Genomic DNA, 18,385 nt, shown 5'->3' on the forward strand with positions numbered 1-18,385 from the left:
AGCCACAGGCTCTTATAACCACAGGCCTAACATGCCTGCCCTGCTCACCGACTCCTACCTGTAGTTTCAAATCCTTCAACTCCTCTTCGGTTCTTATTCTTTCAAACAAAGCTGGTATTCACCTCCCGAAGTAATTCTCATCCTTTTGGTTTTCCTTTGCTGGAGGTATGGTGCTTTGGGAAGAGCAGGGATTTGAGGTCCTCAGCTCAACAAGTGGCTTCACCTTTCTGGACTTCTCTATAAAATGGATACAAACATACCAAACTTCCACAGTTGTTTTAAGGATCAAAGCAATCATGTATGTGAATGCATTTTGTAAATAATAAAGGACTTATAAACATTGGTTAACTTTATCAAAATAAAGTTCTAGCTCTTTCCATGGGTTAGGATAACACTGGTAAAAATAACTGCAAGTGGGAGGACACTGATGGGAATCTGAGTGTGAAATACGACACAAAGACTGAAAATAAATGTTGAGAAGGCCACACACACAGTTCAGATAATGGGTCAGTTTGTCTAAGCTCATGCCTTACCTGAGTCAGGTTCTTTTAGAACCTATTTCTGGGTTTTGGGACCAGTGCTGTCACCAGGGAGAAATGCTGTGTTGCTAAACATCTTCGGGCAAGGAGGAACAGGGAAACAAGGAAACCTGATGTATTACCAGCACCACAGATTATATTTCCACACACAAGAAAATGCACTAGACAAGAAGAAAGTTAGTATGTCCATCCACGGTTTATGGGACTGCTCAGTAAATCTATTAACATTATAAAAGGTAATGAATACAGAAGCACCTTGGGCGTGGGGCCATCTCCTTCCATCCCAGTGAAATGTGGTAAAAGGCAACCTTGTAAAGGAATGGCAGCAACAAAGGACAAACTTAAACAAGTTCATCTCACTGCTGAACAGGGGTTAGTGAAGTGGGCACTGAGTGCATGAAGGGTCGATAACCCTTCTTTTGCGATTTGTGTGCTACTGGAAACTTTAAACAGTTCGTACTTTCTCATCTAGGAGTTGCAGGTGTAAATTTCTGTTCTAAGAAAATAACCAGACTCACAGTCATATGTACATAAATACATTTTATATGTATATATACACATAAAGATTTTCAGCTCAAAATTATTATAGCAAATATACACAAAAATACATGCACATGCTCACACATACAAACCTGTCCAAAAATAGAGAAATGGTTAACTACAGAAAAAGCTATGAATATATTTAAATGGACTTTTTTTTTTAGGTGAGAGGAGGGTAGATAGTGAGGCAGACTCCTGCATGCACCCCAACCAGGACCCACCTGACAACCCCGTATGGGGCTGCTGCTTAAATACTGAGCTATTTTTAGTACCTGAGGCTGCTGCACTCAGACCAACTGAGCTATCCTCAGTGCCAGGGGCCACACTGGAACCAAACCATTAACTGTGGGAGGGGAAGAGGGAAAGAAGGGGGAGAGGGAGGGAAAGAGAAGCAGATGGTAATTTTTCCTGTGTGCCCTGACTAGGAATTGAACCCAGAATGTCCATATGCTGGGCCGATGCTCTACCCACTGAGCCACAGCCAGGGTATAAATGGACTTATTATAGTCATTAAAATCATGTTTTTGAGAAATATTTTGTGACATTGAAAATGCTTACAATAGTGAACAAAAAAAGCAGAATATAAAATTGTCTAGTTTATCAGCAATTAAAATATATATAAATACATTTAAAATAATAAGAATAGTGGCTAACATTTATTGACTGCTCATTATGAGCCAGACAGTGTCCTATCACATTGCTCACTCAATTCTCTGCAAGCCCTGCTCTGAGAATTAGATGTAACTGCCAACATTTGAGGGGACAGACTGGTTTAGAGCACATGCAGGGCAAGGAAATAACTTTTGGGTGTTAGGCTAACCCAGGAAACTGTGATACAACAGTTCAAATGTAAAGTAAGTTGAAGACTTTTCTCAAGACACAGCTTAATACAAATTAAAAAACAACACCAGCTTTTGTGAAATTGGAGGACATAAATATTATGAATGCCTAATGCAGTGGTCCCCAACCCCTGGGTCACGGACAGGTACTGGTCCGTGGGCCATTTGGTACCGGTCCGCAGAGAAAGAATAAATAACTTACAATATTTCTGTTTTATTTATATTTAAGTCTGAACGATGTTTTATTTGTTAAAAATGACCAGATTCCATCTGTTACATCCATCTAAGATTCACTCTTGACGCTTGTCTCAGTTATGTGATACATTTATCCATCCACCCTAAAGGCTGGTCCATGAAAATATTTTCTGACATTAAACCGATCCGTGGTCCAAAAAAGGTTGGGGACCACTGGCTTAAAGGCTTAGCTCAACAGATTTAGAGTAGGGGCTCTTTAAATTGTTGATTGTTGGCCTGACCTGTGGTGGCGCAGTGGATAAAGCGTCGATCTGGAAATGCTGAGGTCGCCGGTTCGAAACCCTGGGCTTGCCTGGTGAAGGCACATATGGGAGTTAATGCTTCCTGCTCCTCCCCCCTTCTCTCTCTCTTCTCTCTCTCTCCCCCTCTCTCTCTCCTTTCTAAAAAATGAATAAAAAAAAAAATATCACCTGGGTGACGGCCTCCACGTGGGTGGCGTCATCTTTAACAAAGTGAGCATAATAAATTGTTGATTGTTGTTGCTTTGCATAGATAATACATTGCCAGGATTCAAAAATCAGAACACAGAAAGGAAGTCGGCTGCCCCTGCCCTACCATTCTCTGAAACACTTCTCTTAGTGTCCTATGTATCTTTCCGGTGTTTGTTTATGCAGACACAATGAGTACAAATATATACTCTTAGCCTGCATCTTGCTTTTTTCACTGACTCTGTCTTAGAGATCTCTCCTCAGGCCAGAGTTCCTCCTTTTCCAGCTCCACAGTATTTCAGTGTGCGGCTACACCAGTTTATGTGCCCAGTCCCCTACAGATGGACAGACATCTGGATTGTTTCCAATCTTTTGCTGTTGCAATCAATGCTGCAATGGGTAACCTTTTATATATATGTAAAATGTCATCTACAGGGTGGATGCCAGACCTGTCATTTTGATAAATACTGCCATTTCACAACCCTGCCAGCAATGTCTGAAAGTGCCTACTGTCCCGCCACCTACCTCCAACCCCAACCTGTGTGCTGTCAAATTTGGGGATTACTGCCAACCTGACAGGTTAAAACTAGTATCTCAGTGCACTTTCAACAAGCATTTATGTTTTGAAGATTGAAGTGGAGCATCTTTTCCTATGTTTAAGGGCCATTTGTATTTCTTTTTTTGTGAACCATGGTTCATATCTTTTGCTCATTTCTTTTTGTTTGTTTGTTTCTGATTTACTTATTTCACTTCATATAACGTTATCAAGATCCCACCATTTTGTTGTAAATGATCCAATGTCATCATTTCTTATGGCTGAGTAGTATTCCATAGTGAATATGTGCCACATCTTCTTTATCCAGTCTTCTTTTTTTATATATATATATAGTGATTAAAGCCTTTAAGCAAACTCTTGGCCAATACGACAAGAATCCATAAAAGAGTAGTGTCCTTAACATGTTCACCAAGTCCAAGTTGGCACCAACACCATTCCAAATCCCTGCAAATGCAACCCAACCCCAGTTCAGTCCATTAGGAGCTGTCACAGGAGCAGGAGTCCAGGAAAAGTTCACATTCAGGAAAAGTCCGCATGGTATTGGAATTGTTGTCACAATTCTATACTTTGCAGCTCACGTCCAAGTCCCAATGACTGCTGCTTCTAGCTGGTAATGATTCAGGTAGACTGGCAAAGCCATCTGCAGCATGTGTGGAGATGGAGCTTCTGTTCTCCTCTGCCTGGAGAGATGAGACCAGGGTGTTTTCCCTGGAGCTCTGCAACTGTGGCCTGGTAAAGAGAACCTTGGGATACACTAAGCTGGGTGGCAAAGGTAAATTCATAATAGAAGTTGGCAAAAGGGGGAAAGAGAGCTCTAAATTAGGAGTAGGTCCCAGCCTGAAATATGAGTGGGGCATTGAGGTAGGAGGAATAAAGGAAACACTATATATTAAACAAAGCAGCAGAAAATAGGACTATCAACACCCACATCAGAGATCTTTGAGGGAAGATCTTGACTATTCAGGCAAGACATAGTTAAGTGGCCCTTGTGCAAATGAGATCAGTTTACCTGCTTCTTGGAAGAAATACCCTCGGCTCGTCCACAGTGTCAGAGATGGGGCCGATGGCCCTGGGTACCTTCAGCCTTCAGTGGCAAACCCCAGCATTCTGGGCAAGGTTAGGTCATAGGTAGCTGGAGCAGGGCTGGAAGAGACTGAACCCTCCCTTAGAGGAGCAAGGGGGAAGCCTACCTTCCAGTGTTCCTTTTTCCTCACAGCAAAGGCATGTAAGCCTGGCAGGCTTTAGCTCAAGGACCTTCCTTTTTACTACTGAAGCAGGACCCAGATGGAATCTATGAGACCCCTTTGGGCTTTGCTCATTTCTTGTATTCTGCTGCTACAAGTTCTTAACCTGGGGTTCATGGCTTTCTCAGAGGGATTTGTGACTCAATAAGGTTAAGAACTACAGAGGAAAAAAGAATAGCTCACCTTAATCCAGTACATATCTGTGGAGTACATACAGACTTGTTTTTAGCTTTTAACTTTTTTTCTTTGACAGAGAGATGAGAGAGAGAGAGAGAAGCATCAACTCATTTTTCCACTTAGTTGTGCAACTGATTCTTCTCATATGTGCTCTAACCGGGACTCAAACCTATGGAGCTGTCAACCCTGAGCAGCGCTCTATCTACTGCGCCACTGGCCAGTGCTGCTTTTAACTTTCTTAAATTGATTTTAGAGAGAGAGAAAGATAGAGTTAGAGAAAAAACAACATTGATTTGTTGTTCCATTTACTTACTTCATTGGTTGACTCTTGCATGTGCCCTGACTGGGGATCAAACCCGCAACCTTGGTGTATTGGGACAGCACTCTAACTGAGCTATTTGGCCAGAGCAAGCTTTTAACTTTTTAAAAATTTATTTACTGATTTTAGAGAGACAGGAAGGGAGAGGGGGAAAGAGAAAGAGAGAGAGAGGAACATAGATCTGTTCCTGTATGTGCCCTGCCTGTGGATTGAACCAGCAACCTCAGCACTTCGAGACAATATTCTAACCACATAAACACATAAAAAGGTGCATATACTGTGTGTACTGCTTGTAAACACACTTCTATGAGCAATATCAGACCAAAAAACAGAATATTACCAGCACATCTGAAGCCCTACTCACTACTCCCTTCCAGTTCTTACCATTTATAGACACTTTCTGTAGCTTTACTGCTTGATTCTATTTTTTTGGCCTTAACACCTTCCTGATGTCAACATACAGTTTAAATTCCAGAGTTCAAATCAATGAAAATTTGAGAGAAGGCAAGACTCTGGGTCAAGTTTTGAAAACGCACTGTAAAGGGCTTTTATCACCAGTAAGGAAAGAGAATCTGCAATCCTAGGGCTCCCTCTGTAGGTGATCAGTAACTACCAGGAAAAGCCTCCCATTCCCTCTTGGAGCACTGAGCATCACCCTGAGTTCTGGGACTGAAGTTGCGGCTGACTTAATCCAAACCAGTGCAGAAGGATATGGCCTTGTCATTTATCAAGGCATCCCAGAGTCCTCATTCATTCTCACTCTCTGTCCCAACATTTCAGAAAAGCAATTATCAATAACAGACCATAATAGTTTTGGAGATATGAAGAGAATGTCAGGAAAGTGCAGTTAATCTCTTCCCCAACCTTCACCGATTTGCCCCCAAAACAAGAGACTGTTGTAAAAGGTCCTGTTGCTAAAATCACTGTCAAAAGAGTCAAGACCCCAGTTATGGGTCTAAAAAGCTATTAGGCAACTGTAATTCTTTGCTGTGACGACTGAGCTCCTGATGGACTCATTCAATACACACGATGGCAAACCCTGTGCCACAGGGATCTCAAGATGCAGCCAGGGACACAAGATGCAGCCCCTGATATGATGGAGTAAGTGTGAAGTGCTCTGGGAGCACACAGTATAGGGGAATTCAACCCACACAGGGAGAACAGGAGCTGAGGGAGGGAAAGTTGGGAGAAAAAGTAACAGATAATTCTTGCCCTCCAGAAGCCTTAGAATCCAGCTGGAGACACACACACACACACACACACACACACACACACAAATGGGCAGAAGGCTAAAAAAAAGTATTAACTTGAGTCACCTGAAGAAGTCCCAAGTGAAACGTTTCTGGAGTCCTAGTCGTTTCTCTTCTCATCCACAGCCTCCGTAGTTCTTAGAATAAATGCCTTGGCACGGTCTTTAAGACCCTTCATGACTGGCTCCTGCTTTCATCTGCACTTCAAACTCCTTATGTCCAAACCTAAACTCTCCCCTCGAACCTGCCGGCTTCCTGGATTTCCCTTTTTAGTGAATGGTACTGCCTACTGGCCTCCCAAGAGGCTCTTGCCTTCCAAATACACCCTGAATAAGAAACCGCATTCTCAGAAAGCAACTAACTTAATGATGGAGATAGGCTTACTTGAAGCACTTTAAAACTTTTTTTTTTGAGACAGAGAGAGACAAGATAGGCAGGAAGGGAGATGAGAAGCATCAATTCTTCATTGCAGCACCTTAACTGTTTATTGATTGCTTCTCATATGTGCCTTGACTAGAGGGCTCCAGCCGAGCCAGTGATCTCTTGCTCAAGCCAGCGACCTTGGGCTTCAAGTCAGGGACCAGGGACCTTTGGGCTCAAACCAGCGATCATGGGGTCATGTCGTATGACCCTGTCCTCCAGCCAGCAACCTCACACTCAAGCAGGCGACCTTAGGATTTCAAACCTGGGTCCTCTGCATGTCAGACCCATGCTCTATCCACTGCATCACCACCTAGTCAGGCACATTTTGGGTTTTAAATTTAACACCATAATGTGTTTAATGCATTTTAGGTTTTAAACTTAGTATTTAATGCTATAATGGGTAAAAATAAAGTAAAATGAAGAATTCACTCCAATTATTTTTAGCACCTGCTAACCTCCAGGAATTCATTAATCTAGATACAGTCCTTGCCCTCAAGAATGTGTGTTGTACCTGAGGAGATACTTTGAAATGATAGCTTAAAAAGATGTATGTAATCTTGATGTAAGTCACTTGGCAACTTCTGAGGAAAAAAATGCATATTTTCCTCTTTTTTCTTCTTTTCTAAGAGATGTTGAGAGACAGACAGCAGTGGCCATACAGGCTTTAGAGAGATGAAATCCTCTAAAGGATTTCATCACTTACTAGCTCATGTGACACAGGGTAAGGGGAGCTATAATAAATGATAATATCTGAGTCCCAATCCTCATTTACAACATCTGTCAAATCACAGGATATAAACGGAGAGAGCATGTACCTACTGGCTGCCCAGTAGAGGGCAGCATCATTAGGTTTTATGTTGGAACTTTACCAGGAAGAATTTATTCTTTCATCCCCTGTCAGCTGAGCTTCTGGTATAATAAACAAGAAGAATTTTGACAGTTTTACCCAGGGCCCATTACGTGCTTCATGTTCGAAAGCGCGATTCCACTCCCAGACATGGGTCAGGCTTCCCGAGGGCTGCCTGTGATTAAGTTGGATGCACTAAACTGTATTTTCAGCAGCCTATCTAGTCGGGGGACTAGGTATATCGAAGTATTGGGTAGTGGAGGGGGAGGGTCCCGTTTGGGTTCAGGAAAGAACCCTCACCCTAGCTGAGCCAGAACTAGCCCTAGACCATACTACAGAGAAAGCCTTTCCCCCACGCGGCTCAGAGAGGCGCAGACGGAGCTGGGCCATGGCGAGCAGGCAGCGGCGCACTGGATCGGCGGGCCCGGCCCGGCCCCAGCGACGGGCGGGCGGCAGCCGCCGCACCGCTCACTGCTTCCCTGCCGGCGGGCCGAGCAACCCTCAGAGCCATCAATGTGGCAAAATCCAACATCACCAACTTGGGTGAACTGCCTGAAACTTTTTGCAAAATTTACTGTACGTGCATATCTCTTCAAGAGGGTCTATTGGTTCTCACCAGATTCCCAGAGGGGTCCGTGCCTGGAAAAACACGGAGTCGCTGTTACGATGCCTCCCTGAACAGATGGAGAAACTGAGGCGGGGAGAGGTAAAAGCAGCTGCCTTAAGTCAAACAACAGGCGCGTGAATGCGAAGGCTTTTCCGTTTCAGTTCTGCCCTCACGTTCACGGCCCTTGGCCGGGCCCTGGCCAGTGCCGCCTCGATTCTCCGCAGGCCCTAGACCCGGGGAGGCGAGGCTGGTGTCAGACGCTGGTGTCCGAGGCCTGAACGTTGCAAGCGGTCCAGGTTCTAACACCACGGCGGCGGGCCAAGCGCTCGGAGGACCTCCGCAGCCGCCGGAGGAATTCTGTTGCTTTGGCGACGCCAGGAAGAGCTCCAACGACAGAGAACCCAGTGCAGCAGCGGCGGAGCCGCGACTGTGAAGAACGACGCCTCCTCACTCACCTGACGTAGAGGAGGAAGCAGGCACGCCCCAAAAGCCTGTACGGAGCGAACGCACCGCGCAGGGAGGAGGGAGCGAAGAGAATAACAGGAAATGACGTAGGCGCACGTGCTTCTGAGAGGGGCGGGTGCGGGGTGCTCGAGAGGCGCGGCCGCCGCTCTGGGCCTGCGCAATTGCCTCTTGCCGCGCTGCCGACTCACTGGGGTAGGAGGAGCATAAACAGGAGGCGGGGCGTGTGTCCAAGTGACGCAGGCGCAGTGCGACTCCGGAGGCGCGGGCCGTCCCCTCCGCGGGTTTGGATCCGGGTCAGTCGGGCTCCGCGATCCGGGACAGACGATCTGAACCGACGGGACTGGATAACCGGAGAGTCCTAGCTGCGAGGAGGTGAGAGTCTTGACGTGACAGGGAGGAGCCGCGGCCCCACGTCTTGGCCCCCTGGCCCGACCCGGCCTCGGGCGGCTTCTTTGGGCCTGCCCGCCTCTCGTCGCGTCCTGCCCCGGCGTTGCCTACCTGGGCCGGGCCGGGCCTGGGCCTGTCCCCGCCCTCTCGGCTGCTGCGGTCTGGCCTTGCCCGAGCTCGGCTCTCTCGGCCCTTCCCGCCTTTCTGTCCTCCCGCGGCCCTCGCCGGGTCGCGCCCCTCCGCTCTCTCCCGCCGGGTCGGAGCTTCCCCTTTTCGCCTTCCTCCGCCGCCCTTTGCCCCTTCCCGCCTTTCCCGCCCGTTTCTGAGCGCGGGTCTCGCTGGCTGCCTCTTCGGCTGCGCTCCCGCTTCCCCCTGCATCCCTGGTCCCTCGCCCGACCCAGACCTCTTACACTCGGGCCGGTGGAGGATCCTGGAGGGGCAGCCTCCCGGCTGGAGACCCGGAGCGGCCGGAGCGCGGGGTCCCGGGCAGCTCCCTGTTCTCCGAGCCCCGCTGGGTCCTGATCTTCTCTCCCGATTCTGTTTAGCCGCGACCAGGCTCGATTCTGGGTGAAAAAAATAACACCGAGCTTTGGCTCTAGCAACGAGGGTGGAAGGGTTGAATGGGTGTGCAGGGAAAGTTGGGAATGTGTTTTGTCCCAGGGTCCGATTGTTTCAACCTGGTCAGGTTGGCGACTTCGAGAGTTGCTGGGCAGCGTTTTCTTGTCCGAACTCCACGCTTCCCGGCGGGCTGGGAAAGTCTCTAAAATTTGAACATTGTGATGACACGCTTATGTGCGTATCCTGTATCTGTCTTTCCCGGGTCCTGGAAAGTTGGATTTAGGCTTGACGTTCGAAGAGGTCTTGGTTAAAACAGCAAGATAATAAGATTGTGACACATGCTATTCGTTATAAGTCAGCAAAACCCAGAAACTTGCCCGTTTGACGGAGGAACTTAGAATTTTGCTTGCCATTTTTGAAAGGTTGGGGAAAATCCGAGGCATACATTGCCCTGTGTGATTTGATTTAAAACAATACAAAGTGACTTCTAATGGGCCTTTAAAAGTTTGATCTTTGGGGGATTGTTCAATGTCAGAAAGTAAGTGCAGTGAAAACAGCAAGAAAGTCTTCCACAAATTTAATGTTAAGAGGGGCAAACTAATTATGTTTCTTGGAATTTGTCTTAGAGCTCTTGATTTGAGTGGATGGGAAGGTAGGAATACAGAGGGGCATAGTAAACCTTCTGTAGTTACAAACGTGCTCTGACTTAGCTCCTAAGGTCGTGCCTAACTAACACTCATCTTTGCTCAGAGTTAATATAATCAAAATGCTGGCAGCCTGAAAATAATTGAGATGGAACTTCATTCCTAAAGTTTTCATCTGTAACCGGTTTTTATTTTGGTCTGTTTTGGTTTTTAATTTTTAGTGTGCCAACAGAATGTTAACTAAATTTGTATTAACATCTAGAGGTCACCTGCAGTGCTATTAAATTAGCTTTATATAATTAAAAGTTACCTATGTAGGTATAGAGCTTCTTAGGACTGGAATGAGATTCCACTCCTTCCACTCCACAGTGCTGGTTTATGTCAGGTTTACCCTTATGTCCCTAACACTAAGTCTAGTGCCTAAAGCCTGAGAAGTCTGTATTTGTGGAAGGAATTAATTTCTGCCTGTAGAATTCAGCAATGCGTATTTAGATATGGTATACTGATTTCCAGAGAGGTGAGGTGGAAGAGAGTTTCTGTGGGGTCTGCAGGGTCCAGGAGATTGGTTCAGAAGATTTAATTCTATAAAAGCAGCTAGTCTGACCACATGACCAACTGGTTATAAAGTACCAGTAATTGAGGAAAACTATTAATCAAACTTGATTTTAGTTCTGCCAGCAGGGAGAATTTGTTTACAACCTATGATAGCACTCTTTAAGATGCTGTGAGACTTTAAAAAATTAGAATGTGATCTTTGCTCACCTCTCTCCTCAGTATATAGGATATTATTGTGTATGTGGGGAAGGATCCTCTTCTAAACCCAAAAGAATTAGAATCAGTGAAATACAGAATTGATATATCCTCAAGTTCATATACTAGTTTATTTAACCAGCAAAATATATGTGGAGAGTGTCTTTAGATTTTTTTGTCTTAAGAAGTTGAGGTGAAAGCTAGCTGAACTCTTTTGAGACTGTTTTCAGTGTTTTATTTTTCACTCCCCAGAGAAGAGCTGCCTAAAACATCTTCCTCTACACTAAATAAGTAAAGTAAAGGAATAGTCCTGATTCCTTGCTTCTCTGTTCTGCCACTGGTACTACGTGGTTACATTATATCCAACATATTATGACACCTTGACCTTTGGAATATTAGAGGTCTCACAATAACATCAAACCCACCCCTGAGGAACCAGCAGATAGGGAATCAGAGAGGATCCAGGGGTGTACAGAGAGGCACTGCTCTCTCTGAGAGCTCCTTAAGGGGGTGGGGGGATGGGGTTGAGGGCAGCAGGTTAGAAATAAAGCAAGGAAAGTGAGTCTTTTGCTTCAAAAATTTCTCCATCTTTTTTTTCTTTCTTTCTGATTTCCAGTGATGTCATAGATACCAGTTTATTTTTTGTTCAGGATTTGGTATTAACTAATATTTTACCCTGAATGAAAGAATAGTTGGGAAACTAAATTCAAAGAAGTTATATACAGACTTCTCAGTTGTATTTCTTGTTGACTTGGTTGGTCCCCCTTCCCCTTTGTTTAAATATAATAATGAAGGTAAAAGAAATGGAGAACTTTGGTTTATCAAGCTAGTTGATTATGTGAAGATCATCTATTTCTATTTTTATTAATTTTTTGCTTTTTAAAAAGTGAAGATCAAATATTTAAAGGCTTATCTATAGAACAATAATTTTTATTTTTTTCTTGCTGTCTCTTTTGGCTAAGTTGGTTCTTTTTACCTTTTTGAGTTGCAAGTACTATTCATTTATTTTCTGTCTTGTATAATAAAATATTCAAAACTGTAAGAAAAAGAAGTGAGGGTATCAATCATATAGAGTGTGGAATAATCAGTAATCGTTAAAACATATTTGTAATCCTGCTTTAACAATGGTAACTGCTTGATATCTGGGTATGAATATTGATGTTTGGGGACAGGATTGCTTTAGAGAAATGCTGTCATGTGTCATGAAATTAAACTTAATTAGAATTTTTACAGTTAGACTTGATAAATACTCAGCATTTTAAAGAATCAGAGTGCTGTTGGCTGAGCCTTTCCCTTTTATTTCTGTTGCAAAAGTCATTTTGTCTGTAGGTCTAGACGTCTACAACTGAAGAGATTCCCCCCCCCCCCCGCCTTTTAAAAAGATTTTAGGTGAATATTTCTAAAACTGTGTAATAGGCTATTGGCATCAAGTATTTGAGCAGTTTAAATTCTGTCATAATAAATATTAGAAAGAAAACCTACAGTTTTTTAATCATCTACACTGAAACTTCTTTTTAGAAATAGAAATTTGTTCCCTATCCTAACAAATGGTATCAGGAATAAAGGTTTTAGCAAAAGGTATACTTTTGAACCCATCTGTTTTTACTGTGCTTATTTTACTTTTATTTTCTTTTTTAGTATTAACGGGAATATCCATAATAGTGTAAAAACTTTCACAATGAAATCTGAAGCCAAGGATGGAGAGGAGGAGAGTCTACAAACTGCTTTCAAGAAATTAAGAGTGGATGCATCAGGGTAATTAAATACCTAATATATTATTTGGGAATTATTCACTAGATTGAAATAACCTTTTACTCTGAAAAGCTCTATTAAAATTTCTCATTATTTGTAAATATATAAATGTTAATACACTCAACCAAATTCTGCACAGCATTACATTACTTGTAAAAGAAACTTTCTGTTAAATTTTAAAAAGCTGTAGTTCATTTGTACTCTAAAGTTCCATGAATTGGTTTTCTTTGCTTTCCCTCATTCTTTTTAATCAAACATTGTCAAAGTGTCCCATCAAGGATTTCCTCATCTATCTCTAGGGAATCACAGTATTTTTTCACTAAAAGTGAATTGCCATAATACAAAAATATATGCAGGCACTGTCGATTTCATGGGCTCTATTGCTGAGGCTATCACTATGGAAACCTATTCATTAGGGTTCTGTCGCACAGATCAATAATCTTGGACCCTTTGGCTAAACTAATTACAGCACCTAAAGACCAGCTGCTGTCTGAATGTTAATATTTCACCCTATGCACAATGTTTTTTTTTTAATATTAGTATCTTCTCATCCCCATTCTTTTACTATTAATGTCAGCATTTAGTATTAGTACTTAGTATTTCTTTTAGTATTAGTATCTTCTCATCCCCATTCTTTGCCCCAAGCCAGAAGAAATCTCAGATTTTTAAAGGACATAAGAATATTTCTTTTCATGAATGGAAACCAAACGCTGGAAGCTCAGAGTAGGCTACTCCACAGCAAGTAATAATCACTAAAATTTATTACTCATTATGTCTTGGACACTAGCTTAAGTACTTGGTACACATTATTTAATCTTCTTTAACAACTTAGAGGATAGCTACTACTGTTATTCCAGTTTGCAGATGAGCCCTAGATGAATTGTTACTTGCTAAAGGTCACATTGATAAGAAGTGGTAGAGCCAGATTTGAACCCGGATAATTTGTCTCCAGAGCCTGTGCTCTTAACCATTCCTTTATATGGTACCTTGAAAACAACATGAAGAAATGCATACTACCTGGCACATAGTAAAAATTAAATAGATGTTGTTATAGCTGTCGGCTTATTGCTAACACTATTTTGGGCCACCAAATGAGAAGATTTATACTAATAGATGGTTTATGTTATACTAATTGTATAGTAGCTGTTGCAGGTACTCACATTACATCCATGATGCTTCAAATAAGTATCTCCTCCCAGTGGTTTTTCCAATATGGTGGCCATCGTGCCATTAAAATTGATCAGTACTTTATAAGCCATCTTGGGAAGTGGAAACAAAGCAGAGAAACCAGACTGTGGTCATAGTTTATGCCTTTGTGATTTCTAGCGTAGAAATAATTTTATTTAAGCAGGAAAATACTAGGAATGCTGCATATATACATGTATACATACATTTCTTAGTGTGTACATTTATATTATTTAACTTACTTTTTATATGCGGATTCTTTTTCTGGTTTTTAATAAGTTGGAACATAAAATGAAGTTGTTTCAGTACCCTTACAAATTACTTGAATAATTAAAAGAAACCCTTTCATGATATCTGTTCGATATATGGGCAAATGTTATATATTTGTAGCATGTGATTTGTAATATATGAGCACAATTATAGAAAGAGAAAGAGTAGTGAAGAGCTTTTGAGAAAATCAAACAAGTAAGAGAAGGGGGTGAGTCATTACCATGACTAAGCAGAATAAGACTTGTATAGTATATCATACATTTTTAGTTGTTTCATATTGTTGCTGCTATCTTACCAATGGGACATCTGAGATACTGACTCATAAACTAACCAAGCCTTGCCAGGAATTTAGCATGATCCTGTTCAACAGGTTTTGATTTCTAATGGTATTTGTCTTATCAAGACAAATCTCTATATATTTATTAAAGATAGCATAATCCTTTTTATCTGACTATAAAATAATACCTGCCTATTATAGAAGAATTCACATGCAGTATTTTGTTATTGGACAATTAAGTTATTCCCAGTTTTTGTTTTAAATTATACTTCAGTGAACATCTTTTTTATTTTATTTTAGTAGATTTTCTATTTCTAAAGGAGTTTTATCAATACCACAGCATGTGTGTTAGCTGTGTGTGTGTTGAAGAGATCTAAAAGGATTTATACCAAAATGTTAATGTGGTAATCTCTGGGTTGTGTGATTATAGATGATTCTTTTTTCTTTCTTTTAAATTTTTTCATATTCTTTACTAGGAACCCATATTACTTGTATAATTTGAAACTGCTAAGCTCTAACTCAGAGTGGTATTTCAAGTTGATTAATTGTAAAAAAAAAATAGAATGTTTTCTTAAAAGTTGAATATTTGAAATTGTATTTATTTTAAGTTAGATTGTGTCTCCTGAAGTTTTTGCTCCTAAACTTAGTTTCTGGCTCTGGTTTGCCCACATAGACATAGGTCAGTGTCATTAGCATTCTCTCTGGACACAAGGCTTGATCTGCCCCAGATAAAAAGCCTGAAAGTCTATTTACATACTGTTGCTGGTTATACGTACTTAAGAATCATTCTTTGGCCTCTGATTTTGCAACTTGGCTTTTTAAGTATCCTGTAAATTTGTTTTTGGAGGAAAATTTGCACAAAAAGTTGAACAATTTTTGAGAAACTCAAACTAGAAAGAAAACAAGTTTTGTTGAAGTTGGTCAGAGCAATAAGCTCTCCTTGCACAGTTTTCTGTAAGCGTAAACTTTGTTCCTGTCTTTAGGTCCATAGCATCGCTGTCTGTTGGAGAAAGCCCGAGTGTCAGAGCATCAGTCAGAACAGCAGCAGACGATACCAAACCTAAAACCACGTGTGCATCTAAAGACAGTTGGCATGGGTAAGAGCTGCTCATTGCAGATGATTTTAATCACAGTACCTTAAAATGTTATTGCATTTTTCTTATGTATCCAGACATTGGCATGTTATGATACAGAGCCCAAGACCCAACGTTTAGAGAAGACCCATTCTTCCCAGTTGTGAATTTGCTGAGATTTGCATATGGCCTGGTTTGTAGTCAGTTTCTGTAAATGTCCTATGTTTGAGAAGAATGGGTCTTCTCTAATCATTCTTGGATTCCATATATGTCCATTAAATTAAGCTTTTAAATGTGTTATTTGAATCTTTTTTCAAATAGTTTGTCATCTTGACCTATCAGTAATTGAGAGAGGTATGTTGAAATCTCTGTGGGAGTACATTTGTCTGTTTTCCCCTTGAGCTCTATACTTTTGCTTTATGTATTCTGAGGCTATTTTGTAGGAGCCTATCGTCTCTGTTCATGCCAGTTTAGAATGTTTTCTTCATAGTGATTTGAGACTTGTGTCATATAGTGACATTCTCAATCCCTCATAGTGGCTTTTGTCTTAAATTTAAGTATGTTTTTTCTGGGATTTATATAATTAATCCAGTGGTTTTTTAGTTAGTATTTGCCTAGTGCAATGCTCGGCAAACTCATTAGTCAACAGAACCAAATATTAACAGTACAACGATTAAAATTTCTTTTGTGAGCCAAATTTTTAAAACTTAAACTGTATAGGTAGGTACATTGTTATTAACTTAATTAGGGTACTACTCCTCAGCTGGCCAAAGAGCCACATGTGGTTCATGAGCTTTGGTTTGCTGACTAAGGACCTAGTAGTGTATCTTTTTCTATTATTTTCAACTATTCTCTGTTTTAAAATTTTAGTTGTATCTCATAAATACACATGGCTTATTTTGTTTTGCTTTATTCAATCTGATAGTCCTTTTTTAACTGCCTAGTTAAATTTATTTACATATTTTGATTATTGTTGTATTTGGACTTGTCTCTGCTATTTTACTTGATGATATTTGTCATATTTTATTTCCTCTTTTCTCTGATCACCTTTGTAAATTTGTTTGAAATAATTCAGATTTATCTTCCAGTTTAGTATTTCTTTCTTTTTTTCAGTTCAGTATTTATTTATTTAACTATGTATTCTGCTGTTTAGCTCATCCATTTAATTTCAAGTGTAAAGTTTTTTATTCAAGTTCTAATTCTGTTTTTAGATTTGTTTGGCAGTTCGAGTGTCTTTTGTTTTGCTTGGTTCTTTTATTTAAATATTTTCTGAAAAATTAATCTAATATTTCATAATATCTGAATAGTTCAGGGAGTCTATAAATCTGTCAGCTGTTATCAGTGATAGAAATGACTCCTAAATCTGCTACCCTGTCAGCTGTTATCAGTGATAGAAATGACTCCTGAAATGGCAGAGTGGCCATTTGTAGCATTAGCCTCGCAGTGGTACTGACGATGCTGAATTCAGGGCATAGAAGCATTTGGTTTTTATAGCATCAGTTTCAGTTGTGAGAGTGCTTCCCCCAGACCCACTGGTTCAAAGTTTCCTGAGCCAACAGTTGGACATGGTAGGTGTTCTGCACTAAATGTTTAGCCCAAGAAATCCAGTTAAAAACTTACCTTTTTCTTCTACTGTTTCTGTAGCTTGCTAATATAGACATGTAGAAGTTTTTGAGACACAGATCATAGGCAGTTTAAAATGGAGACAGACACATTTCTTTGGGTGAAACTTCTGACCTTAGACTCATAAGCTTGAGAGGAATCAGATTTCTAGTTGTCATGAATAATTTGTTTAGAAGAGCTCTGTATCTCAACATCTTCTTGTACGTTTCTTTCCTCTTAGTTCTACAAGGAAATCTTCACGAGGAGCAATGAGAACCCAGCGTCGTCGACGTTCTAAGTCTCCTGTCCTTCATCCTCCGAAGTTTATACATTGCAGTACAATAGCTTCTTCCAGCAGCCAGCTCAAGCACAAAAGCCAGACTGAAACTCCGGATGGCAGCAGTGGGCTGGGAATTTCAACCCCTAAAGACTTCAGTGCAGGAGAATGCTCTGCTTCTCTCGATACTAATCATACGGTGGCAGTTGTTGAGCCTTTGAGAACTTCGGTTCCAAGGCTGCCGCCAGAGAGTAAGAAGGAAGACTCATCTGATGCTACCCAAGTCTCCCAAGCAAGTCTCAAGGCCAATAATCTCTCTGACTTTCAATCTGTTTCCAAGCTAAACCAGGGCCAGCCGTGTGCATGCCTAGGCAAGGAGTGCCAGTGTAAGAGGTGGCATGATATGGAGGTGTATTCTTTTTCAGGCCTGCAGAACGTCCCTCCCTTGGCCTCAGACCGAAGGTCCACGCTCGAGGACTACTCTCAGTCACTTCACACCAGAACTCTGTCTGGCTCTCCCCGCTCCTGTTCTGAGCAAGCTCGAGTCTTTGTGGATGATGTGACCATTGAGGACCTGTCAGGCTACATGGAATATTACTTGTATATTCCCAAGAAAATGTCCCACATGGCAGAAATGATGTACACCTGATAGCAAGGAGCCAACTAATACGCTTTAAACCAATGAACGGTTGTCAGAGAGATTAGTTAACGGCAGACCTGGCAGCCACTTTGTGTGAGAAGACATCTTCTTCTGCTCACTGTGCTTGCAATAAAAACTTTACTTGGCATCTCAGTTACTCTTCATTCTTTAAACTTACTCTGTGAGTTCTTACATACCCACCCAGGCAAGCTGATCCCTTTCACTTAGAACTGTTCGCCATCATTCCTTGACTGGTAGCAGTGGGTACATGGTAACAGCCTTTGTAAAACAGTGCTTTTTTTCAAATCTGTTTAAGAGTTTGGGGCCAAGGAAAATGAAACGTGGTTTTGTAACTGGACTGAACACTTGTCATGCTATAGTTGCCAGCCCAGACTATTAGAATTTCTATGACTGATTTAAACCATCTCTGATTTAACGTAAAATTTATTGTCTTTAAAAGTTTCTGTCATTGTTAAGCCAG

General features: G+C 41.5%; 2 protein-coding genes across 5 annotated transcripts in view; one reads left to right on the forward strand and one right to left on the reverse strand.

Annotated features, from left to right (window-relative positions):
• Positions 1 to 8,557, reverse strand: part of GDAP1L1 (ganglioside induced differentiation associated protein 1 like 1) — a 40,683-nt gene extending 32,126 nt beyond the window's left edge. The window contains exons 1-2 of one of the 4 annotated variants that reach the window (XM_066235095.1): positions 8,480 to 8,557; positions 59 to 237 (exon numbers count right to left, since the gene is read on the reverse strand). The gene's annotated coding sequence lies outside the window, so the exon portion shown is untranslated. Of the gene's footprint in view, positions 1 to 58; positions 238 to 8,033 lie in introns of those variants that run through there. The other 3 variants (XM_066235094.1, XM_066235096.1, XM_066235098.1) reach the window with 3 other exon arrangements.
• A 184-nt stretch (positions 8,558 to 8,741) lies between these two features.
• On the forward strand, positions 8,742 to 18,057 carry OSER1 (oxidative stress responsive serine rich 1). The gene is made up of 4 exons (XM_066237067.1): positions 8,742 to 8,861; positions 12,467 to 12,583; positions 15,296 to 15,409; positions 17,229 to 18,057. The coding sequence occupies exons 2-4, from the start codon at positions 12,507 to 12,509 to the stop codon at positions 17,911 to 17,913; spliced, it is 876 nt and encodes a 291-aa protein (XP_066093164.1). The 5' UTR covers positions 8,742 to 8,861; positions 12,467 to 12,506; the 3' UTR covers positions 17,914 to 18,057.
• The last annotated feature ends 328 nt before the right edge of the window (positions 18,058 to 18,385 follow it).

Source organism: Saccopteryx bilineata, chromosome 6 (assembly GCF_036850765.1).
Source record: "Saccopteryx bilineata isolate mSacBil1 chromosome 6, mSacBil1_pri_phased_curated, whole genome shotgun sequence".
Classification (NCBI taxonomy): Eukaryota; Metazoa; Chordata; class Mammalia; order Chiroptera; family Emballonuridae; genus Saccopteryx; species Saccopteryx bilineata.